Genomic DNA, 26,255 nt, shown 5'->3' with positions numbered 1-26,255 from the left:
GATGTGTGAAGGATATAAACCTTTCTTCCCAAAAATGTAGTAAGACAATCACAAAGTTGTTGCCAAGAATGTCATTGTCTTGGGAGCTGAGGTGTGCCAGGTACTTCTGCCAGCAACAGGGAAGGCAGTTGACTGCTCACCCCATCTCTGACCACTTTGGCTGCCCACAAATGCTCCTTGTGCTAATTTACAGTGGATGGTGTGACACAAAATACATCAGATGACAGGTAGAATGTGTCCTAAAGGAGGAACAAGAGAAGGAACACTAGGTCAGTTCTCAGCTCTGTTGTTCTTCCCATTCTCTAACCAATTAGCCCATTTTTATGCAAGACATCAAGAATTAAACTACCAATTACTGCAATAGCTGAGTTAGCAAAGTATGTCCAAAAGCAATGTGTGAAACTTTATCTAATGTGAGATTTTGTGCATGTCTGCTCGGGTGGCTGCGAGGGCTACTCCCTCTGAGTGCTGGGGGTGAATGCAGCACATGGTGGCTTTCCTGGAGGAGCTGCTTGTGCAGTCAGAATGCATCTGCAGGCTCAGGTTTGGTACAAGAATCAGCCCAGCAAAGGTGTGTCGCCTCAAAACGCTCCCAGCATCATTTTGTTTAATCTTGTTATATTTTTTCCCTTTGATCACYTGTTGTAGATGAATTTAATTTCTCTGTAACTAATTTGGAGCATCATACAAGGCAGTTCTCCATGCTCATTATAAGGGACCTTCCTAATTTTTTTTAGTTAAAGTTTGCCTCCCTCTTGCTTCTGCTTCAGTTTTATGAGTGTGTTAATTACTTTCAGTTATATTACTTGGAAACTCATTAGTGCATTTTTATTAAGCACATTATTTTCTGCTGTTTCTGCCGTTTGTATCATTCCTCCCTTTTATTTTCCCCYAGTTTGAGCAGTGAAAATTTGAGGAACATGTTACAGAGGGAAAACTCTCCTGTTGCCAAATCATATTTTGCAGATGGGTTCATGTTCATCAATTCATTTCATGTTTGCATATTGCACATCACCACCATTGAGAGCAAAAGCCCTGAATGGGTGATGAGGGCTTCTGTTCTGGCAGTCAACAACTCTGAAAAATCACTGTGCAGGAAACTCCTGTTTGACTGCATCTGTCATTACATGGAAATATAGAAACCTAAAAATCACATTATTCTCCACTGTCTCCAAGACTCATTTTAGAGCAGCTATTTGGATCCCTGCCATATTATCTTCAAAAAAAAAAGGATGCCTGTACTTGTGATATTGTCTAAAATGAATCTTCATCCATGGATTGTTAACTGCACATCCCTTATGGTCAATGGCTTAATTAAATCAGACACTGATGACCTTAAAACTAATTTAGCACTTTCATGCATACTCTTTTCTGTTTGATTCATGTCAAATATGAATGCAGTGGTGAAATCTCACTCCAGCATTAACGGTTGCAGCATCCTGAAATGAAGCACAGTAGCTTGGTTTGAACAATGAAAATTAAATGGAAGCAACTTACTCTGGCTCAAAATGTGTGTTGCTGGTCAGTTAACTAGAGTAAAAGGAGCCATCATGCTGCATTATGTTGCAGGTGAGATGTGTTCCACAAGCTGAACAGCTGAAGTATATTAACAGTTGCTGCCCACAGTCACTATTGGATATCGCTACACTGATTAGCAAGAATAATCTCATTGTATACTCATTAAAAGAAATTAATCAGTGGAAGACATCTCAACAAAGATGTCCCRAGTTTCTGTACCTTGGATTATAATGAGATTTGAGAGGCATATAYAGAAAACAGAACCAGCTTTCTCAGGGCTTCTATCAATGTTTTAAAACCTTAGAGAAAAGCATTCATTACGCTGTTTACCAAGTGGTTGAATTTGTAGGAAGTTAAAAAAAATACATTTCCACCTCTGCTTTTCTCCTGCTTGCCAAGCTGCCTTTCTGTGTGCCCCAGCCTGCTTTCTGCGCCTGTCTGTGCTGCCCAGTGCCACTCACCCTCAGCTCACTGTGCCTGCTGTCACCCCCAGGTACGACACCATCACCAACCAGTGGGAGACCATCGCCCCCCTGCCCAAGGCCGTGCACTCGGCCGCGGCCACCGTGTGCGGGGGCAAGATCTACGTCTTYGGAGGGGTCAACGAGGCCGGCCGAGCCGCGGGGGTCTTGCAGTCCTACATCCCTCAGACCAACTCGTGGAGTTTCATAGAGTCCCCGATGATTGGTAAGCCGTGCATGGTGTCAGTAAATCTCTGGTATGATAGTGTGTTAATGCCTCTGTAGAAAGCAAAGGAGTGGTGGGGTGAGGGGATTTGCTCATATTGTCAGGGATATGTGGATAGAGCAGAGAGGCAAATATCTGGATCTCCACTGAAGGCAGTTGTCACTCATTAATACAGTCTAGTTACCAGCTAGAAGTGATGAGTTCAAAGCAGAGGAGAAAGAAAATCAGTTATTAGGTACGAACAATTAACTGGTTTAGATTAAAAAAATCTCCAAGTGCAGTGCTACTCCATGCTTGCGTCGTTGTTGCTCCTTGTGGGTTCACGACACTGCTCAAGTAATGGAGCATTTAAAATGCTGCCTGTCCTGTGGGAAGGGATGGGCACTCTGAGCTGGGATTTATCAGTGATGTCCACAGGCATATGAGCTTCAGAGGCTGACATCCTCAAGACGTAGTTTATTAAAAGTCTGTTTATTATTTTATGATGCCCTTGAGATCACCAAACATAAGATCAAGACAAGAAACTTAATTTTCCAGTGTATCAGCCAATGTCAGAGGTGGTGACTTCCTTCCAAAATTAGAAGAGTGCTCAGAAGTTTGCAACTTACTTGCTTTCTGTGGCAATTTGCACCCTGAGTGTTTAGGCTGCTTTTGGAAATGAGATTTAGTGTTCAGCCTGGTGAGAGTGCTCCTGCAGGGCAGCAGCTGACCTGGGTCATCTRCTCTACACTGTGCCAGCCTTCGGTCTGGCTGCACCCAAGTGGCCAAAGAGACAACTGGCATCCAGTCATTGCAGAGAGGCTGCTTTTGGAGTGGTTTGCCATCACATTCTAGTTCAGAGAATCACWCAGTGGTTTGGGACCTTTGAGGGTCACATAACCCAAGCAGTAAGCAGGGACATCTTTCACTGACTCAGTTTGCTCAAAGCCCTGTCCAACTTGACCCTGAAATTTCCAGGGACACGGCATCTACTGCCTGCTGTGCAACCTGTTCCAGTGTTTCACCATCCTAAACCTCTTAGTTGTGTTGAAACTGTTAATTCATTTTTAAAAAAAATCACCTTCTCATTACTGAGCCTTAGAGCAATAGGAGTAGCAAGTAAGAAATTATAGAAGGACATTTGTAAAGTATTCAGGTCAGGCCTAAGCATAATCAGAAATTTAGAATAAGCTGCTCTTTCTGTTGCAGCAACCATTGATTCTGAGCCTTTTCTTGGGGTTCCYTGGTAGATGAGGGCAGGAGGAGCTGGCTCTGTCCCACAGCCTGCCCCGCACAGATCCCTAACACAGCCCGACACGCGAGCGGTGCGGAATGAGGCGCCCGGCGGGAGGGCGTTTGCCGGCCAAAGGCRTGTTTATGTAAGGCAGCAGCACAAACAACCCCATTGCCTGGCTTTTTCCATCACGTGGCTACAGCTATTGCTGCTCCTCTAATCCACTATCTGACAGTATGAGGTTTTCCTGGACTCACAGCATATTGCAAAAATGAGTGCATTATGCAGAGTTGTATTCATTTTCCTTACCGTAACAGCACAAGTGCCACAGGGACTGAGGAGTCATCCCCTGGGCTCGTTAGAGTCTAGCAAGCGTCAATACCACGTGTGTTTAAAAAAAAACATCTTAACCATCCAGAGTTGGGTTTATCACCCATTGTTCTAAGAGATTTCTATTATTATTTTTAATAGTACAAAAATAYGTGAAAGATACTCATGAAGTTAAAAGGCCATATTTGTGTTTTCTTGGTGTTAGCAAAGTTCATTAGGTAAGCCAAAGGCATAAAATATGTGATAAAACAAGGAGTTTTTTGTTGGSTAATGTATAACATCAGTTTACTTGCAAATAACTTAAAATAACACAGTCTGAAAAATGGCACCCCATGGAGAATGTCTGGGAATGTGAACTGATGTGATGCCTGACCTTCACTTCAAGGCAGTGGGAATGTTGGAAATGTATTTTAATTTCTCCAGCTCTACAGAAACCATAGCATCATCTGTATTTTTAAAGTATCCCCTGAAGAACTGGATGCAGTACCAGGTACAGTACAGTCTAAAAGAAAGGGAGTAGAAGGAGCCTTTTGCAAAATGGAGCTGGGATGAATCCTGATGTGRTCACTGCTAGGGTGCCTCTGACAGCCTCAGAGCCTTTTTGTGTTGGTTTGTGAATTCCTACSGTGTACCTGTGAGCTGAGGCAACTGAGATGTCTGCTGGTGAGCTGTTACAAAGTCACCCTAGAGATCAGTGAAACCTGTTTGACCTCAAATAGGACAGCAGTTTATTTAAAAATGTCTTGGGCATGCTCAGATATGCAACAGTAGCTGCAGGTATGGAAAGCAGCCAAGCTTTGTGGAGATTTTCAGATCAGTAGTACCTGTCTCAGTTCACTGTGCTATTCTGTGATAGYAAGTTGAACACAGCCTGGCACACGTTTGAACACAACAGGTCCATCCATTTCAAAGCATCACGTGCCAACCTAACCCAAGGCARCACTGGTTTCAGTCATGCATCATGTTTTGTCCAATCTGAGCAGAGGAGAAGCAGGCTGGACATGGATACCCTGCCTGTGCAGAGGAGTACACACTGGGGGCTGATAGCAAATCCACGCAGCTCAGGCCTTGCTCTTCTGCCTGTATTTCTTCTAGGAACATAAATTCACTCCCAATTCCCATTTATTCTTTGTGCTTCACCTGTCAGGAGGTGTTGGGAYGTGGATGCCAGTGAGCAGGAGGTGTGACACCAGGCTCACTGACACACTGCACACGGATGCTGTGGAAGCCCTTGGGCAGGTGTTGGTCACACACATCCACATTTGAGCAGGAGAAGGCCTTTTGTCAGTGCCCCATCCTTTGCCCCGTGTCAATGTGGGCAGATGTTCCTGCAGCCCACAGCTGGATGTTACTGGGATGATGGAGCCTCACAGGGCTTTCACGCTGCATGTTTTTGGTAAACCACTTTGCACATCCCTTTCTCGTGTTTCTAGATGTAAAAACAAAAGTCCTACATGAGTAAATGAACCCGGGCCATCTACTTGCAGCACCTGCCTTTCCATTTCTGGCCAAGCTGTCCTATATAGCTGTGCTAAAAATGTATTCCATGCCCAGCTTCCTGAGCTTTGTCTCATTTAACAAGATGGCCACAGACATGCTGAAGTCAGGGATTCTAAGTAAGCCTAATTACTTGGTCACTGTCTTTTACTTCACTTTGTGCCTTCGTGACAGGGCACTAAAATATACCTTTTTTGATACTCTGAACAGTCAGTGTGGAATTACAAGTTTTTATTAATGTTTCTGAATTGTAAGAAAACCAGTATTTAATTACCACCACTATTAAATTTTAAAATCTGCTGAGAACTAGAGAACAGGGATCTAAGTTCTGTGAGTATTTCTGGTTTCTAATCCAAGTATCTAGTTCCTCACCATACCATTTACTCCTGCAGTGATACATCTGACCAAAGTGGAACAATTAGAGACCTAAGAATGCAAGACATAACTGGAATACAGCATAGAAGCATCTGAGCATTTTTACTGCACTTATGCATGGCTTATTTTACTGCACTCCCATGGCTTATTTTTGTTAAAATGTATAATAATATTGATTTATTTTTTTATTTTRGACGAAAAGTCAGATATATGTCTTGGCCCTCTCACAAGGCCAGTAGTTTGATACTTCTAGAGAAGTATGTCTGGCTTCCACCTGAAAGGCCCGAAGCAATGAGGATTTCATCTCATCCTTCAGTGTATTTTTCTTCCCATTACCAGTTCTTAGTGGTTTTCACCCTACAAAGCTTGAATTTTTATCTCAACCATTTCTCGTCTGTAAATGCCATGTCCTCCCTTCAAAATGCTTTCCTCCACTCCTCGGTGTTTCCCTATCTATTCTCTGCCCTTTGCCCAGCAAAATCAGTATTTTTGTGTTGCTGTTTATCCAGTGCCCTCCTTTTCACTCCTACCTGTCCCACATCTCCATGGCTGTTCTTGTTCAACTCTCTCCAGTTCATGTCCTTAAATTTGATGCTAAAGCTGCCCTGCAGTGGCAGGTGGAGCCTCCTGCTTTGGCATGGGCCATCCCCACCACACACACACACATAATATGATGTTTGCAGGTGAGGACACTCCACTCTAGGGTCTCCAAGGAGGGTTTGCTCAAAGGTCAGTGGGGAAGCCATAGGGCCAGCTGTGTATATGGGAGAAATCAGCTCCCATGAGAGCTCTGACCTGCAGGGTGACATCCAAAACCCCATTGTTCATGCAGCATCTTCCCCTGGACCTCAGGAGCTTTGATCTGGATCATACCACAGTCTCCTGGTTATTCCATGGACAGAAGTTCTTGAAGTTATCTGCAGAGTGTTCAAGGAGAGGAAGAAGCACTCACTATTAGAAGCAGGCTTAGTTTGTATCAACCAGACTCCTTTCTTTAATCTGCKMCRTCWCATGCATCGACCTCCCCACTGGGCRCCCACACTTGCCAGGAGACAATTGGGCTGGAATTTGCCTGGACTGGTGGCACACCCACATTTGCTCCTCCCAGGGAAAATGTTATAACTAGCTTGGTTATAACAACTTTTTCCATATGAAGGGGTGCTGCCATTCATTGCAGTCCCTGACTGAGGGCATTTCTGGAAGGCAGGGTTAGATCTTCAAGCAATCACAGAAGGGAAAACAGGACTGTGCAACCTGGCCATGAAATGTAGGGAGAGATGTGAGAGCCAGGGACACATCCCAGAGAGCAGGCTGTCCATTCTCAGTGAGGGCCAGAGCAGTGAGTTAAATCATCAATTGTGGGGCACCCCTCTGGCTCAAGCACTGCCATGGAGTGCACGCTCCTTCCCCAGTGACCCATCACAGATTAGAATTGTTGCCTTATTTTCCTGTAGCAACAGCAGAGTGATGTTACTATGTTATCCACTTGGAGAGAAGATTACCTTTTATCTATTAATTCATTTACATTTATTCTGCCTTCTAATCTCAAGTGTGTTTGCTGACCTGGACAAATCCCATTTAAGATTCTTCCAGCCTGAAATGGATTACAATATCCAACAGCCTCAACACTTAAACTTTGGAGGGGAAAGGAGGCTGCTTCTCTCTCCATGCTTCCTCTTCCCTCTCCTCCTTTTCTCCAGCAGTYTTTYSAAATACCCAGTGCCCTGCTGTATCSCACAGAAGCCTCTGGCACCTAGAAGCTCATGTTCACAGGCAGAAACATTAACCACCTCTTCTCCAGCTTGCTGACCAAAAAGCCCAACCAAATCTGCAAAATTAAGCTCCCCATCAGCTGCCTTGCACTGTGACCATGTTAAGGACTTCAAACAGCAACAGAAATTGGAATCTTCTGAGAGTTTGCATGAGGGTACCAAGCTCTAAAAAAGACACCACCACACAAAGAGTGTGGGTAACACCTGTAAGGTTAAAGATTGAGGTGTTCATCCACATCTAGGTATCAGGAATGATGACTTGAGGTTTCAAAAAATCCTGGTATCCATGAACAATTTCTGTCCCCATGGTAACAAAACAAAAATAAAAGTTTCCTTTCTACCTGTTTCTGGAAGGGTGTCCCTTGTGTCTTTTTGCTGCACCTTCATCAGGAACAAGAGACTTTTCTGTGAACTTCTCCCTTCATGAAAGAAACAGCAAAGATTCTTCTGTTTCTCTTTCTCAGACTTACTTGATACCAATTTATGAAATTATAGCTAAAGACAAAACCAATAAAAASACAACAGATAGGAGATGTATTGAAAGAATGCTAAGAATCAAACACAATTGCCTCTTAAAAAAGGAAGAAAAAGAATATCAGACTGTCTGTCTATACAGAAAGGGTAAAAAAGAGTCACTCTAAAAATACCCAARGGGTTTCCCTCTCTTTCTTTAACAAAAAGAAACGTGAAGTCAGTGATTCAGTCCCCTGAGAAGTCACTGTTTCTGCCATGAGGGAGCCCCAAATAATTTCCCTGTGAGATTTGAGAGCTGAGGGGGTTTTTAATGCAAGAGTTTCATGCTCCTGCAAAACATTACTAGTCAGAGAAAAAAACTCCAAGAAGATGTGATAATTAAATATGGAAAATTTCTGATGAGTGTCTTAAGTGGAAAAAATGTCACATATGCAAGTCTGATTTGGAAAGGGATGCGAGCCGGGTTGTTAGGACAGATAAGCCTTTCTGATGAATTATAGTGGCTTAGTGGCACTGCAAAGAAACTGAATACTCCTTGTTCTATTTTCTGGATGAATTAGTTTCTTCCCATCTGTTCCCAAGGATCAGTGACATTTTCCTAATACAGCCGTGGTTTTTTGACATATGCCAGTAGATACTCAGTGTAGTAGGAGCTCAACTTTAACCCATCACATGGGTCCTGTCTGTTTTCCTGCCGGGTGCTGCAGCCCTTAGGTCCCCCTGGGCATGGGCTGGTGTGGGGTGGGATGGGATGGGATGAGCCAGACCACCCCATGGCCATGCTGGGACAGAGGCAAACAGCACAAAGCCGTTCTTTTCATTCTAGTTTTACCAGTTCAAACCTCAATTAAGGAGATTATCGCTCTTCTGGAGATGTTCATCAGCTTTTGCTTAACTCCTGTCAAATTAAATCTCTCTGTTATATATTTAATGGAATCAGGTAGTTTTACAACAACCTCAGGGTTACAACACATCATGCAAGAGGTAAGCAAATCCCAAAATAAAGCTGCTGGATCTGGTTTAAGCCCATCCTTTTCTGTGTTCCTAAAAGGTCACAGTTGTAATGCTGTCGATTTGGGAGGAACATATAAACCCCTTCAGTGTTATGTAGAGGCTGTTACCAGAGATRTAAGAGTACAGTAAAGATGGTATCTCATCTCCTCTCCAGCTTCTGCCCCCAGGTCCCTTTGGGAGGAGCTTGTAGGGGCTGAAACCAGCAGAACAGGGTGATTCCCTGTTGGATATTCAAGAGGATCAACGTTTCCTGAGCATATGAAAATGCAGATTTTGGAAAGGCTTTAACTTACAGCCACAAATGGAGAATTTTTATATGTCCCCTGACCCTAGGATGGCCTCCCAGGAAACATGCACTTCACACCCCAAAGGGCTGAGCCAAAGGGCTGAGGCTTCTGCTTCTTAGAGCACTGGTTGTGAGGCTTATTTTAACTCAAAGCAATGCATTTTCCCATCTTTTGTTCCCAGACACCACTCCTGATTGGTTTCACAGAAATGTTGATTAAAAAAACTGTATCTCATCAAGACAGACATCATCATGAGAAATTTCAGCCCAACTGGCTCATATTTAATAATGTGCATATGGTGTGCTAGCAGCATAAGGGACAAGCCAACTAATTAGATTAGAATTATTTTATTCAATAATTTATGATTAGTTTTACTAATATTTCTAATAATGCCACAGCTAACAAGAATTTTAAAGCATCCTCAGAAAATCTGATTGAACTTGACTCAGGATGAGAGAGTTGCTTAATTTCAAACTCCAACCTCATACACTTTGTTGCTAAATTACAGGTCTGCTTGGAGATACACACACATCTGAAAATAAAAATTCAGGTGAATTTATGAGCCAGATGAAGGTGAAAAGGAAATCAGGTCTTAAAAACTCTTCTGGAAATGTGTGGGTGACCTTCCCACAAGCAAAAGCAGAGTATAAAAGAGTATCATTTATTGGATATTATTAAGGGTGTCTCTGTGCTGTGGGTTTCTGCTGTACTTAGCTGCTGCACAAGCATGGGAAGCATCTGAGCTGAAATTGGCAGCAATTCAAAATTCTGAAACAATTTGACATCTCAATTTCATATGCAACTGTAGAACTTTCATGTTGACTCCATTAGGCCTCAGGAGAGGGTAATTGTTCTTTACCAGTTTAGAAGGAGGCACATACTGGGGGATGAAGAAGTGATGAACTTTAAAAGTGCCTTTGAGAACTTGGAGAGAGGAGAACAAAACCAGGAAAGGTTTCCTCATTTTTCTTTCCCTAGCCTTGGAGGTTTAGAGAAACGTGACTTATCTATAAATAAGGGGAATGTATAAATAAAAAAACAGTCTCCAAACCTGAGCCTAAAACTGATCTCAGTGTTGCTTTCCGTTGACAGATAACAAATATGCTCCTGCAGTCACTCTCAATGGGTTCATCTTTATTCTTGGAGGAGCTTATGCACGAGCAACCACCATCTATGACCCAGAGAAAGGCAATATTAAAGCAGGTCCCAACATGAACCACTCCAGGCAGTTCTGCAGGTGAGAAAAACCATTAAAACGGGAATTACCGGTGCCTTAACATTTTCTGTTGATAAATAAGCTACTGCAAGTGAAGGGGAGAGGGGAAGGGAGGTGTGAACCTTTGGGGGCTTTCCTCATCTCTTTTCTGTACGTGTTCAGGCACACAGCATTTCCCAAAGTGTGCATTCAGCAGTTTGTTACAGTTCACATGTCTCCTCACGTTCAGGCACGATGGATCACGGGGAGGGRTATGTGTTGGGCTCCTCCAGGAATGCTGTTTTCCTCAGTTTGCCACATGGAGCTAGAGGATGATAAATACCCTCTGCATGTATCCTCCATAATGTGGAACATGTTTTTGCTAACCAGCTCCAAGATCCTTGAAAGAAAGAGAAYACTGAGTAAGCACCACACACCGATACTAATTACTGTTATTTATTAGGTGCTTTTGATTGCTTTTCGGGCTTGCTTCCCTGATCGTGGTCACAAGTGGAGCAAATTTCACAAATCGTCTGACAAAAATGTAACTTGGCACCCATTGCAGGTYCTGGCAGAACTTAAAGGCCTTTTAAATAGTTTTACATGGCTGCTACTGAAAGAGGGGTTTGTTTCAGGCTGTGCACAGCCAGCCCTCCACGGAGCAGATTCCCATGCTGGGGAAGGGCTGAGCTCTTGGTTTCCCTGGAAAAGCCACAGCTGCTCTCCAGACACTGCCAAGCACCAGGTGAGGGTTTGCTGGCCATGTCTGATGCAGCAGCATCCTGAGGCTCTGAGCCACACCAGRGTGGAAGGGATGTGCCAGGCAATGCCCCCACAAAATGCCCCCTGGGGCAGGAGGAGGAGCAGCAATGGGGCAGCAGCAGGGCCCACAGCAGAGCCACATCTTCCAAATATTCAGCCAACTGCACCTTGATCCAGGGTGTCCCTGGCCTCCATCCTGCTGTTGGAAAACACCTCCATGTTTTGACTTGTTGGATTTAGCTGTTCACTTTGAGGCAGATGAGAAAATGCCTTTTAAGAGAGCATGGTCAGTTTTTCTTTTTTTTGTTGTTTTTTGTTTAATTTCACCCTTTTTTCCCTTTAAGGGACGCCCTCTCTTGGCTGCTCTAAGCAAAGGGGTGAAGCCCCAGCTCCATCCCAATGGCTGCTGCCCTGTTTCCCTTCTCCAAGGATACATCCTCCTGGTCCCTAAACTCCACAGGAGGCACAGCAGGACCAGGAGTGCAGTGCTCAGGCAGCCTGTAATGATATTTTTCTCCTGAAAACCAGAAATAATGGGTACAATACCATTCAGGATTAGAGCCCTAAACTGCAAAATGAAGCATTTGACACCTTCCTGCATCTTGCCATCCATCAGAGAGAGGGATGAGCTGCTCTTAGAACATCTTGGGTTTGTAAAAAGTAACAAAATCTGTTAAATACACAGGAGAAATAGCATGCCTGATTTCAACTGCTGGGTGAGCAGCTCACCTGAAAACTTCCCAGGGTTCCTAACATGAAGGGATGCTTTGCTCTGCACCCTGCTGAACAGAATCCAGTGGGAGACCTTGTGATGGATCAAGGAAAGTGAACTGGTCACCTAAATATTACCTAGTGCTTAGGCACCATAATAAACTGGCTTTGTTTAAGCAGAATTTGCCACCCATCCATAAAAAGCAACTTCAGACTTTTAAATTACTTTTTTGTCCTAATTCCTAAAGCAACAGTGGACAGAAAACCTACATTTATAGCAGAATAATCACCAAAAAATCCACATATATTGGATGCAAAAATCGCATCATTTCAAAGATTATTGAATGCACTGGGAAACAGTCAAGAAAAAATATTTTACCCTAAAGGACATGTAAACGTGTGACAAAACCTAAATATATAAGTATGTATGGAAATAGGGAAGATGGGGGGCAGCAGTAACAAATAGGTTAAAAACCTGCTGCTGCTGCAGGAGGCTGAATGAACCTGTGCTAATAGGGCTAGCAAGAATGAAAAAAAGGCAGTTTAAATCCTTGAGGATGAAAGTTGTAATTTTAATCACTGCTGATGACACTGATGAGGTAGAAAAGTAAAATACAGACCGACTGGGTAGGTGTTTCTCACCTGTATTTGGAAGGGAAGAAGGAGGTTTGGTTCCATATTCTGCTGTGAGGGACCAAAAGCAGTCACTGTTGGCAGCAATGAAAGATGGAAATTCTGAAATTATGTTCTCAGATTCAGCAACCCAGCTTGTCTTAGACACAGGTGTCTTTAGAGACTTCATTGAGAAGCTGATTGAACCACTAATGTTGCTTTTTAATAACTTTTCAAGTTGAGGATGGATCAGGGCACTGCCAAAGTGTTTCCATATTTTGAAAAGGTGAAAAGGAGAATTTCAGTGCAGCAATTAATTTTGCAAAGTACCAGCATCAAGCTAAGTGGTCTCACTTAGCCTCATGTTGGTCCTCTGCAAAATACCAGAGTGGCTAATTTGGGATTTCATCAACAAATAACTAGATGCTAATAAAATAATGAACATCAATCAATGCACCTTTCTGGAAAATGAGGCTTTTTAAACCACCCTGTTGTCACAGATTCATTTAGGTTTGAAAGGACCTTTAAGGCCCTTGAATACAACCATAAACCTGGCACTGCCAAATCCACCAAAGGTGTTGGGAAGTCTGGTTCTTTGTTTTGATTTGTAATACAGCACTCCTGGCTGCTAAAGACAACTGTGACTCTGTAATATGYTGCAATTTCTCCAAGGTATTTGGCTGGCATTATATGGAATTAACAAGGCGCACAGTAGAGAGATTAAATCTGCTTCACTGACAGATCTCAAAGTGTAGTTGCTAATGAGAAGGTATCATTGAGCAAGGCCACTGGCAGCAAGGATTTCTTCTTCTTCAAACCTATTTGRTATGTCTATGAATTCTCTCCTGATAAAGACTGCAGGTGGCAGAACATTCGTTGGGTACAAAATATTACAGAAGGAGCTATTTTAGCAGTTACCTGAATATCTCAGTTCAAGTGTCTCAAGCTAGCCAGGGGTATTTTAAATACAGAGTGAGACATGGAGGAAGTGCACTCACAGCAGCCCTGCTCCCTTAGAAAGCCAGGCTCTCAGAGGAGAACATAAAGGAGGTCACTCAGAGTGCCACAACATGAGCTCGCATCACAATGCTCTGGATAAAAGGTCAGTGCAATATTGGAGATATAAAACAAGTCCTAACACCAAAATGAAGACAAGTTGAAGCTGGGTAGAGCGAGTGCTGCCGCATGCGGCACTGGAGAGACAAGCACAGGTCCTGGGTCCTGCATCAACATCCTGAAATATCAGCAGAACTTCAAAGGGAAGCAGCCAAAACGACCCCAGACTGCAAATCAAACCTTTGACATGAAACTCAAGGAGTTTATCAAAGAAAGGCTGAGAGGTGGCTTGATCACTGGGAGCAAAGGGAGAAGCTTTGGGTCTCRCAGACAAAGGTGTTGCAGGTTACAAGGGCTGCAAAGTCAAGTTACACATCTTGGCCTTGAAGTGAAGCGCTTTCCCAGCATCAAGGATAATTAAACAGAGAAGCAGCAAGGGAGGGGTGAACTCACCAACACTCRCTGTTTTTCAGAGGAGATTAGATACGTTTCCAGGTGAGATGCTGCCTGGGGAAATGTCCATGGCCTGCATGTACACAGGCTCAGATTAACTAAGCACAAAGGTCCCTTCTGACCTTAGCCTGTGAATCTATAAATTCCTCATTCCACTCATTAGCATGGATCACAAAAAAACATGGTTTAAAAGCAGCAACATAAACAACTTAAAAATTAACTGCATGCTATTGATCTCCTCTCACCAGGAATCACTCAATACTGAATTTGCTGGGAAAAATCTTGACCTCATCACTTTTATTTTTATCTGCTTTGTTTCTACACGTTAGTGATGAGGGAGCATGATAGCCTCAAGCAGGGGGAAAAGAAATGTGTGTGACATTCCCTGCCTGTGAAAAATTAAAGGTCCATTCAAATGGTTTTAATATCAAGTTAAATTACTTGTAATGAAAAATGAAAAATAAATGGTTCGGGTCTCCAGCTCACAATCAACAGAAGAGCAAATTGAGGATCATTTTCAGATTAAGCCCAGCCTGATGGAAGTCAATAAGAAATTCATGCTGATGTAGAATTAACCCTTTGAAAGATGGTGCTAAATGAGAAAAGAGCTATAACAGGTCTGGAGCATTTCAAAATTCTCTGAGAGGTTGAACACCTTCCACACAACAGGTGAGGGAAACATTTGACATTTCCCAAACATCAGGCAAGTGTGAGCTTTTCACCACACACACCCCATCTCAGTTTGGCAGCCCCTGTTCATTTGCAGAATCTTCAGATGGTGGACAGCAGCCAACAGGAATGAAAAGCCAGGATGAGATGATCACACCTTGCTGTGCCAGACACCTCCCTCCAAAAAGACTTGCAGATATCCTTCCCCTTCGGCATGGCAAGGCCTCCCTTTGCAGGTTGGAGTTCTCCCTTCCTGCAGTGCCYTTCAAGGGTTTATTTTTCCACAAGCGAAAAGAATACCAAATGCGTTCCTGTGCATGATTAAAAATTCCATATTCTGCTTGCTTAGGATGCAGGCAGCGTGCAAACAGGCTTGTGCTCCAGAGAACCTCCACGGGGCAACAGCAGCAGCGTGGTGGTGCCAGCAATAATTCCAGAGCAGCTAATTTAGTACCAGCAATTCCCAACAGACACCAGAAAAGCATTTTCTTCCTCCTCCTCTGMCTGCTAACCAGTGAGATTTATTARATGGTTCTGCTGAATGGAAATCTTTAATAAAACTTTGACTCAGGCTGAACAGCACAAAGCCAGGGTCAGTTTGGGGATTGTTTTACCCTCCACACTCCTTTTCAAGTAAGGCCTTGTTCTTGAACAGCAAAGCRTGGTGCCTCCTGTGCTGACCTGCCAGGTATTGCTGACCTACAGAACCAGCTACAGCCTTCCCAGGCTGGCTCCATTCCTCTCCTTTCCTCCTGGCAAAGTTCATGGTAACTCCAGGCACTGGAAGGGGCTGGAGCATGGCTTGTTTGGATGGATATTCCCAGGTGCAGGGTTCCTCAGTGGCCATGTGCTTCCCGAGTCYACAGACACGAAGGTTGGTGTGTCCAGCCAGCAGCATTTGCAGCTGCAGCTGTTTGCAGTCCAGAAGGGAAAACCAAAATCTTCCAGCAAATCTGGAAGGAGACAAARGTGTGGGGCTGTGCTTCACAGACAGCACTGAGAACTGCTGCGCCAGACTGCCGGCAACAATTTCTGTAGGAGCTGATGACATGAGGGATTGTGCTGGGCATGAAAGCATAACTGATACAGACAGGGCACTCAGGCCATTACTGATGTGCTGTGGACTTTGGAGTAAAACACTGCTGGTTTTCAGCTACGAGTAACGATGCCACATGATGGGTTTGGATCATTAGCAAGGGAAAGTGCTCGCCGAGTAGGGGAGAATGTAACTGGAGCCTGGCCAAAACACCCACACTAATAATCCCGCTCCAAGAAGGGGCATGATATCCTCCTAATTGACCATGACTAATCTGGACCCTCATTTATCCATCTCATTGTAAAGATGACACTTCTGGCAGCGTGACGCGGCCACCCGAGCTCGAGCCTTCTCYGATATAACAACCTGGCTGCCTCAGCCCGGGGCTGTCAGCACTGCCACCAAACGGGGACAGTGCCTTGGCTCCCTGACTGCCACCACCCACGGACACAAGGCCAGCAGTGCCTTTTGCTCCAGCGCTGCAAACCTCGCTGCACGGGTCTCAAAATGGTTCCTGGTTTAAAAGAAAGCTTAAGGAGCATTTCCAGCTCTGCCTGTGTCCCACGGGCACTGGGATCCTGGAGGTTTCCCTGGTCCTAATGCCAACTCTGTCCAGTCGATGAGCATCCTGGAATCACAGAATATCCTGAGTTGGAAGGGATGTACAAGAATCATCAAGTCCAGCTCCTGGCCCTACACAGGACAGCCCCAAGAATCCCTGCAGCATCATTCAGTAAAACCAYCCTGAAAGATTAGGGCAGGAAGGAAATTCATCCACTAATAAATGCTGGGATATTTTTTTTCTTCTTTTAAGCAGATCCTGTGTCTACCTAACTGATAATACTCAATAATGTTCATGGAACTGCTTCAAATAAATGAGTGTGTGCTTGAGCATGCATAGCCAGGAGTGAGGAGGGAGAAGAGCATTGTTTGAGGCCTCAGAAGATACTAAGTTTCAGCCAATCAATTCAGCCATTTCAAATATTTTGCAACCCTGAGAGTTACAAGACAGAATTTTTTAAAATTCTTTTTTAATATTTCCTGATGAATCCAATGTAATCCTTAGGACTGAGCAGGAAATTTTAAAGCAATAATAAAAAAAAATAACATTTCTTGTAGTCCCACTGCTTGATGATGTCCAGCATATCATTGGGAAAGGGAAGTGCTGGGGCAACAGCACCCAGGCATTCATCTCTGAAACACACAATAAAAAAGACAGTGACATCTTCCACTTCCAAAGCTTACTGCCCATCAGGAGACTTTCATCTTCCCACTCTACTCAGCTCTTGTCAGGCAGCACTTCTGGTTCCCACAGTTCAAAGAGTCCCACAGACAGACTGGAGAGGGTCCAGAGGAGGGTCGTGAAGATGATCAAAGGGCTAGAGAGCCTCCTTGATGAGGGGAGACTGAAGGAGTTGGGTCTTTTCTCCCTGGAGAAGAGAAGGCTCAGGGGACCCTCACAGAAGATTCCAGCACTAAAAGAGCAGCTAAAAGGAGGACAGAAACTCTCTCTTCACAAGGAGCCATGGGGAGAATACAAGGGGCAACAGGTACAAGCTGCAGGAGGAGAGGCTTCAGCATGATGTAAGAATTTTTTACAATGAGATCAGTCATTCACTGGAACAACCTCCCCAGGGATGTGGTGGAGTCCCCATCACCAAAGGTTTTCGAGATGTGATTGGACAGGATGCAAGATAATCTCATCTGGTGTCCCTTTCCCACAAAAGGTTGGACCAGATGATCTTTCAAGGTCCCTCCCTGCCTGGACTCTTCTGTGGTTTTTTTGTTCATTGATTCAGTTTGTCCATCAGGCAGCTGYCAGAGAGGGATCTTCTCTGCCATTTGCTGAGACTGGGCAAGAACTAAAGGTGGAGAGGCAGGGAGGAGATGTAAAGGGTGTTTAGATTACACAAGCACACCAGTCATGCACAGCCAGGTCCCCACCAGCCCTTGGCACACCTCAGCCTCATTGGGATTTTCCTGGGAGTCTGATCCAGAGCTTTGTGGAGGTCAGCAGATGGATAAGACGACACGTGGCAGTGTCAGGGGGCAGTGACAGTGTGACCTTCTGGCACTGAGCATTGTTTGGGTAGTGAAGGATGCCCGGGCACCTGAGCAGAATCAGTCACAGGGCAGGAGAAGCCTCTCTAGTGAGCAGCAGTAATTACCTGCAGAGTAGAAAGCTGGGTCATTCATTATTAGCCTGCACGGTAATAATTTGCTGAAACTCATTTTTTGGAAGGAGTGGCTGAAGTGATCTGGGTTTGGATACCCATTACCTTCACCCTGGGCATTCTGCTGGAGAGGTGGAGATCTGGCTGCACCACAGCCAGGGAAGTCACTGCCCCAAAGCCACCAGAGGTTTTGTGTCCCTGCAGCAAGGCCCTGTGGCACAGATCTTCCTTGCTTCCTTTCCCAGGCTCTGACAGCCTGTAATCATTTTATCTCTCARGATTAATGGCACCAAGCAATAAACTCGCATCCTAATTATTGTAATTATTTCTTTCTTTGTATGTCAGCCTTGGTAACGGTGTTTTTACAGCTGATGGGATGGAAGGGAGGGGAGAAATGAAATATTGTCACAGTAATGAAGAAAGAGCAATGAGCATACTCCTTTCYACTCGCTTTTCTCAAGGTTTTAGAGCCCACGTGAGTTTTCTATTCCCTAAGGTCCCAGATATTAGCAGTGATTGTCCTAATAYTGCAAAGTAGCAGCAATTTAGGATTAAATTCCTAATTATCTTAAGCATCTACCTGCCACTTTAGCCCCAGAGATGCCTGAATGTCTCCAAAGCCCCCTGCACATGTAAGTAYCCACTGTGTGCTCAGCCCTGCCTATTTCCCCCGAGCAGGAGCAGCTCACTGCTTTGCTTAACCTCAGGCATGACTCACAAGCTGAGCATTATGCCAGTCTTATCTACGGGAGCTGCATACGGAGGGAGCAGAAGTTGCTCTAATCACCATTTAAAATTCATACAGTCTTCCAGAGGGTGGGATTCAGCATCCATTTCTTCCCCACTGTATCAGCACCATGATGGGAGCTACAGGGATTGAGCTGCTTGTCCCAGGTGCTTGGCAGGAATTCTTTGCAGGGCTGTAGCCCAGGTTGCAGAGAACAAAGGCAGCTCTTGCCCACTCACTATAACCCCAAATCCAGAGGGTGGGCTGGGGAGGAGCACAGACCCYGATCATTTTTTTGGAGGGGAGGTTTGCTTGGCTGCTCAGCTGCTCTGTGGTGGCAGCAGCTTTGCCTCAGAGAAGCTCTTACGAAACACCACAGAGGAGACTCCACTGGAAGGCATGTGGGTGGCTGGGATGCGACACAAGAATTTGTAAAGCACCCACGTCYCAGCTTAGAGACCTAACGTGGGATGCCTGAGGGAATACCAGCACTTAAGGCTGGATTTCAGCTGTGCAGCAGAGCCAGCAAGGAAAGGCTGCTTGGCTCCTGTCCCCAAAGTCACCTGTGGAGAATTCCCTCTGGTCATTCCATTCTTCACACCCAGATCAAAAGCTCCATGCAGAGGAACATTATCAGTTAATGAGCAGTGAGTGATGGACCAGCCCCCTGTGTCAGTGTGACTGAGGACTGAGATCCTCTCTATTTTGCTGTSAGGTGCTGCCATCTACACCAGCACATCCACACCAGTAAAATACAACCAAAGGCCATTCATGGGCAGCAGACCTTGATCATCAGCAAGGATGGAATCAGCCCCAGGGTCCACACTTATATTTGTTTCAATTGCCCATTATTGATAGTTCTGCTGATCTTGGGGGATCTTTAGGAGTTTGTTCCGGTTTTCCCCCTTGATCCAACAAAATTAACTGATTTGATTTCTTTTTTTTAATTTTTTTTTTCATCAAGCATTGTGTAGAAGTACTGTTTCAATTAATAATCAGCATATCAGCATTTCATTACAGAACCAAGGCAGCAGAGCTGCTTTGTAACACAGTCCATCTCTGACACTGGGCGTTCTTCCATGTCCCAAACCATACCCCAAACAAATAAGCTTCCATCTTCTTTAACTTCACAATCAAGAAAAACAAAAAGTGAAACAAAGCCAGCAACCACTACCCCAGGGCCTCATCTCTAAACTTTCATCCTGCTTGTTTCAGCAGCCCCTTCACCACATCAGGATCTTGGGGTGGGACAATCCTTCCTCCTCTTCAGGCCAGATTTTGCAAGTTGTAATTCCCAGCCTGCCTAAATAGGAACTTGTTCCAGTCCAGAGATGGGCTTCCCACCCATCAGCAAATATCCCAACTCCAAAACTGTGGTTTAATTTGCACATTTGCCTGACTTCCTGGGTTGGCTGGTCCTGCCACCTCTGCCTCCTCCTGGGCATAGGGACCAAGCCTTGGCAGGAGCTCCTGCCAGGCAGGGCCTCTCTCCACCACCTGGCTCCTTCAGAGGTGGGCTCCTTCTCTTTCAAAGCCATCTTTCAGGATGACACTTACTTTACTCAGGTCCTTATTCTTCCCCATTTCTCCCTGATGTTTGAAAAATAATTACCCGTGGTTGAGTAAGTTCATTAGCAAACTCCCTCAGGACCCTGGGCTATGCATCATCCAGCCCTGCTGATTTGTGGATAGGCTCTAATCAAGTGTTTCAAGTCTCTCTCTCCTTCCTCCTCCTTTCAGATTAACAGTTATTTTGACAAGATTCTCATTATTTCCTATTTCCTGGCGGTACCCAGGGACTAGGCTTATTTGAGTCCTCACTGTTGTCATTGTGAGTTTATTTTTAACCTCAGGCTCTGCTTCTCCACAAGGACATCAGAGTCTTGTGTTCTTCAGCAGCACGTGGCTTTGCTGGTGCCATTTTAGTCTCAGTTCATCCTGTGTCTTCCAGCGCTCTCTGGCTTTTGCCTTTATGACTTTTTATCCTTCTTCTTCCCATTACTTCAAAATTAGCCAGACAAAAATAGTTTACTGAGCCTGGAAGATCACTACACTTCTCCACCTTGTTAGATCGAGGCCACCTTCTTGGCTGCAATTAATTTCTCATCTTCCCCTCCYTCTTTTCCTCCCTGCCATCCTTTGGCAGGTGTGTACTCTCTGCATCTCCAGTTTCCTTCCCAACACAACCATTCACCAGCTGCTCTCCGAATGGGCCCAGCCACCAGAAAAGCCAGCACCAACCCCATCCAGCTCAGCAACAGTTTGAAATCAACATGGAAGCCAAATTTGGGCTCCCTTGCCGAGGAAAAGCAGAGACACCCCCACTTTTGGGTTCCCCCATGCAGTGGGATGGTGGCATGGAGCACACGGCAGGCCCTGCGCTGGCTTTGCCCACCCAGATGCCCCTACCATGCTCTGCCATTTCCAAATGACACATGGGAGCCCAGCCCCATCTTCAGCAGCCCAGAGCAGTGTCCTGCCCTGTGCCCAGTTGCTGGAGAGGCTGAGGCATAAAGTRGAAAGAAGAGGAAGAGATGAGGCTGAAGTTCAGTGTTTCTTGCAAATATCTTCCACACCTCTGCACCTTCCCTCTCACCAGGAGCCTGCAGACCCTGGGATTAGCCCAGCCCCATCATTCTTGATTTGCAAGAGACAGCTGAAGTCAAACATTTTCACTTTCAGAAAGCAGTAAGGATTTTTGTCTTCTTTAGAAGCCAACACACAGCTGCCCTGCCCTTCCCTCAGCTGCACAGCCCTGACAGATCCATGTCCCCAGATCCACTTTCCCATGGACAGCTCAGGGGTGCACAAGGACAAAGTCAGTGGGACCTCCAGACCCCACTGCCAGGGCATGACCACAGAAGGGGCTGAAGCAACAGAACTTATTTTGAATGGTTTTACCCCTCCATTTTGCTTCATTCATTAACAATTAAAGGAGTAACTTAAAACAAGAGCTTATTGAAGTAATGGGAACCCCAAATTGCTTGGATTGGTTTTGCATGGACAAAGTATTACAGGGACACACCACCCTGCTGCTTTTGCTGCAGATCCCATGTGTGGGCTAGAGAAACATCTTATTTGGACTTATTTCTGTTTTCACTAGACACAACTGTTACCTACCTGGCAGGAGCACAAAAAGGATTAAATCTGGGSAGAGAAAGGGAGAGGAAAGAAAAATGCCCACACAGCTTTATACAGATAAGAATARAAGGTGTATTCATTGTTTACCCCTTGTTACAAAAGATTGGGTTTGTTTTAAGCCTAAAAAGAAAATTGCTCAGTAAAGACTAASTAAAACTAACTAAAACTTATTTTCTTTTGAAAAACACAGTGCTGTGGTTCTGGATGGAAAAATCTATGCTACTGGTGGGATCGTCAGCAGTGAAGGACCTGCCCTGGGAAACATGGAAGCCTATGACCCTAAAACAAATACATGGACACTTCTACCAAATATGCCCTGCCCCGTTTTCCGACACGGCTGCGTAGCAATCAAGAAGTACATTCAGAGTGGCTGATGTTCCCCAGGAGCTGGATGGAGAACTGTTTGTACCTGTTGAAAGCAGGCAAGAGGAATACCATTACTTAAGGAACAAAAGCAGTGAAGCCAGTCAGTGAACATATTGCTCTAAAGTCTTGAATAGTGTCTACATTGAATGTAGAAAAATCATCCTCACCTTTTGGTGAACAAGGAGCAGAGAGCTCCGTGCTATGTAAGATATTGTAACTTAATAATGCAAGGGTGTCACTAGATGTTATAGTGGCACTTGTTCTGGACATCGGCTTTTGGTCAACCCAGGTGCAATAGATTTTCTCATATTTTTTAAGCTGGGGAAGAGAGGAAAAAAATAATCTGCATTTTACTTTAGAGCTCAAGCTTGATTCTTAAAATAACCGTGCAGATTAGTTTTACTATTACACTTTAGGCATCAATCTATTTGAAAGGTCAAAGTGTCCTTACCACTTTGATTCCTACATTTGTTTTTAATACATGCTTTTCAATACCAATGACTGAGAGAAATCTTGTGTGACAGATGGCTTACGTTGATGTCAGTCTTCCATCAGATCAAACAAATCTTTCAGTTCTCTGGAGAAGAGTCCAAAAGCGGGGTGAGGTGGGGACTGGGGAGAAGAATAGCCATTGGTAATAAATTCCATGTGAAATGATGGGAAAAAAAAGGTCTGTTGGGCTGGATGAGTTTCTGCTCCCGGTGATTCTCGTGTGAGCACATGTGGCTGTGCCCACRGCGTGGGGTGGGGGCTGCTAAACCTTTTCCTCCGGGTTTCTGCTGATGCCCTTGGCAGGGCTCAATTCCCGCAATGCAAAATGGAAATGGTTCAGTTCCAGAGGCATTCTCCTGATAAACCCACTCTYCACTTCTGGCTGGAATCGCAGTGAAACGCACAGCGTGGTGTGGGTTTGCCGCGTGTTCATCAAACGCAGAAGATGCCTCCCRTGGCTACGCACTCAGTTTTGGCTCTCAACCAAAATTCCTTACGTTGGGATACACGCCACTATCTTTTATGTAAAGTCTGAGAAGTTTTTTTACTTTACTTTMTTTTTCAAGTTCCTTCCCTAGGTGTGGAAGCCTTATACTTCTTATTTACAGATTTTAAACATGTGAGTTTAAAGCCCATGGTAGAAAAATGCATAGACTTAAGCCCAGTGTAAGAGATTTCAAATGATTACTATGTAGAGTTGTAAGTATATGCACAGCACAGGGGTTATATTTTTATATATATTAAAATATTGTCTATCCAGAGAGCATTGTGATGTGGAAATTCTTTATAAATTTATACATAAAAGGAACAAATGGGAGATGGACTGGGTAACATAGAGGGGGCAGGGGAAAGAATCTTAAAAATCACCAGAAGGATGTAACCCCAAGCTAAGGATTGTCTGATTTCCTTCCAAGTAGAGGGAAAAAAGTTGCCATACTTGCCTTTGCAGACTCAAATCCCAAATGCCATACCAGTAATTCAAGGAGGGTCCTGTACAGGGTGTGGGTGAGATCTTGCATTCAATATCTAGTTGAATTTCATACCAAATACAGTAGCCTTTTTATATGGAGGGAGGTCTGCCTACAGCTTTGGGGAAATCAATGCAGATGGTTAGCTAATCATCTTATTTTATTAATAATCATTTATAAAATAAAAAAAATTTGTATCTTGCAGTATTTAAAGAAAAAGTGCTCGAGTCAGATGAGTCAAGCTATAGGGTGACTCAAGCCTCTCATTTTGACAGTGAGGTTCCAGCCTTTGTTATGCAGTTGTTTTATTTATTCTTTAAAGAAAAGAAAAATAATAAGCACAACAAAATTATATACTAGTATGTCATTTAAAGTATTTATGTCAAACAGGGTGCAAGTGTGAACCTAAAGATTGGAGCACAAGTTTCTAACTGCCTGGGGCAGGACTAATTTTAGTGTTGGTGTGTGTCTACCTCCAAAGGAGGTGCTACCTGTCAACAAGACTGAAACACATTCGACATTTCCAATTTAGCTTATTTCGTCATTTCTCACACTGGAACAAAACTGGCTATTTCTGTGAATAATATTAAAAACAGGGTTATCTGTAATGGTATTGTATATAGTTTATGTTTACTGTTAAGTTCTTGTTATATTATAATAAATATATTTATAGATCTAGATTCAGCATCCAGATTGGATTAATTTTGTCATGATTGATCAAGAAAAAACACTGCACAAATGGGGACTTCATGTTTCAACCCAGCCAGGGATGAAAATGTACTCATTCCATCCAACTAGTTTCTCTTGCAAATCCAAAAATTTATTGCTAATRCTTACAACATTCAGAAGCTTCCAAAGTACTTTCATTCTCATTTCAGAAAAAATTCTTAGAAGTAATTTTAGATTTTATTCAGCAAGACTGTTTCTTCTCCATCTATTTTCCCACATGTACTATTAAGTAAAGAACAAAGGGCTCAGGATAGTTGAGGAAATGATCTTGGGGGAAAAAATACACTGATAAGTAGCATTTTTACTTTATTTTTTTAAATGAAAGTAAGAATTTGTGCTGCACTGCTGCTGCAGTGTCTAAAAGATGAAAGCTGCATTTGCCCTATGGTCAAAATTCCCTTCGTACYCAGTGCGGGAGCTCTGTACCTCACTGGATACATCGTTCAGAGAGCAATTCCATGCAACYGTTCATGGTTTCTTTGATGTTTCATTAGGGTGTCATCTGGTAGTTGTAAAACTGGATCTGGAACAAAGATGAGCCAAATATAACTAGTCTCAAATACCACCACAGTGGAACATTTCAGCCGGAGCTGAGGAGGTAATTTCTGTTCTGCACATTAACAGGAAGAGCCTAACATTTATTGAAATTGTCTCCGGTTCTTACAGAGTATTTAAGAGCGTGAACTGCAGTTTTTAAACATTTTAGTTTAGGCTTAGTGGCTCAGGTTGAACAGCCTGTGAAGATTACTAAAAGCCTTGCAATTCAATATTACAAAACCACGCTGCAGTAATCCAGACCAAGTGGGGTGAGTTGCCAACCTTTCATCAAGGCTCTGCAAGGATCTCTTACTCAGCACTAGTCAATAATACTTGGTAGGATGAACAAGACACAGACTATTTACTTTASTTGTATGTGGAAATTATTTTAGCTCCCCTCTGGGAAGTTGGCTGAATGCTTTTGCCAAATGAATCATGCGCACATATCCGCTCAGAGATTTTCCTTCTTAAAAGCTTTAAGAAATTTAGGGGACAGGCTGGCTCAGCAGCCTAATAATGATAAAAACTCTTTTGTTCACTCGTGTGACTCTCCCCTGGCTCACCTGGGAAGGAAAGAGATCTCCAAACGGGGCTGTTCACCGTGTTCAGGTAAGCACCCACCCCTGACAATTTACACAAGCCATCCCCCTTCCTCCCGTTGTTTCATCTCACAGCAAACACACYGTACTAATAAAACCTCAGCAACCCYATCTTTTAATTAACTGCAGGTAGGTGTTAAGGCTGAGCTTAGCACAGTGCAACTGGAGCAGCTAATTAAGAGCGTTGGGTACACTCCAGCTTGCCCTTGGAGGGGTCCAGACAAACGGAGCACCCGCGTTCTGCAGCTGCAGGGATTAGCCAGGAGAGCAGCTGCTCCACCCAACTCCACCAGCACAAATAGGTTTAATCASCACAGATGGGAAAGGCACAAGTGGCTTGAGGTACTCAACCACCCTCCCAGCTTCTTGTGGAGAATTTCTCTGAAAAAAAGGGAACTGATCCCAAAGCTTTTCTCTGCTGTTTCCAATGTAAGGGCACAGTCTCAGAACCACACCTCCTCCCTATCTCCAGTGAAAAAAGGTGACTTTGYGTAATGTAATATCAGATAAAACTACAAACAGCGTATGCAGTCAGGACTTGGCAGGCTGCAACCTGTGCCAGGTCTGTAAGAAGACACTGACTCTCTCTACTTGGACATTTCAACTTGTCATGCTAATACAAGCCTTTTAAATTGGATGAGACTCTTAATGCCTCCTTTCCCATTKTAAGTCAGCTCAAACACAGGAGCTGAAGTGTGCTTTCAGCTGAAGTAGAGATGCCAGCATGTACAGGAAGGCAGCACAAGTTCCCATCATCGGTGAGTGTTCTGGGTTGATAACTTTCRACTGCAGAAAAGGCCAGAAAGAAAATGGTCTGGAGGGAAGCAGATGGATGCATCCCGGGCATGGTGTTCCCATCAC

The 26,255-nt window shown here is 44.1% G+C and overlaps 1 protein-coding gene across 2 annotated transcripts in view; it reads left to right on the top strand.

Annotated features, from left to right (window-relative positions):
• The window catches only part of KLHL29 (kelch like family member 29), a 321,222-nt gene extending 297,023 nt beyond the window's left edge, over positions 1 to 24,199 (top strand). Inside the window, exons 12-14 of one of the 2 annotated variants that reach the window (XM_057390429.1) lie at positions 2,012 to 2,205; positions 10,260 to 10,404; positions 21,894 to 24,199. In XM_057390429.1, the coding sequence (XP_057246412.1) occupies positions 2,012 to 2,205; positions 10,260 to 10,404; positions 21,894 to 22,077 (523 nt within the window). In that variant the 3' untranslated portion in view covers positions 22,078 to 24,199. The remainder of the gene's footprint in view (positions 1 to 2,011; positions 2,206 to 10,259; positions 10,405 to 21,893) is intronic. The other variant, XM_057390430.1, reaches the window with a different exon arrangement.
• The last annotated feature ends 2,056 nt before the right edge of the window (positions 24,200 to 26,255 follow it).

Source organism: Malurus melanocephalus, unplaced genomic scaffold (assembly GCF_030028575.1).
Source record: "Malurus melanocephalus ecotype Western Australia unplaced genomic scaffold, MMel_1.1 scaffold_26, whole genome shotgun sequence".
Classification (NCBI taxonomy): domain Eukaryota; kingdom Metazoa; phylum Chordata; class Aves; order Passeriformes; family Maluridae; genus Malurus; species Malurus melanocephalus.
This window is presented reverse-complemented; position numbering and strand designations above follow the sequence as displayed.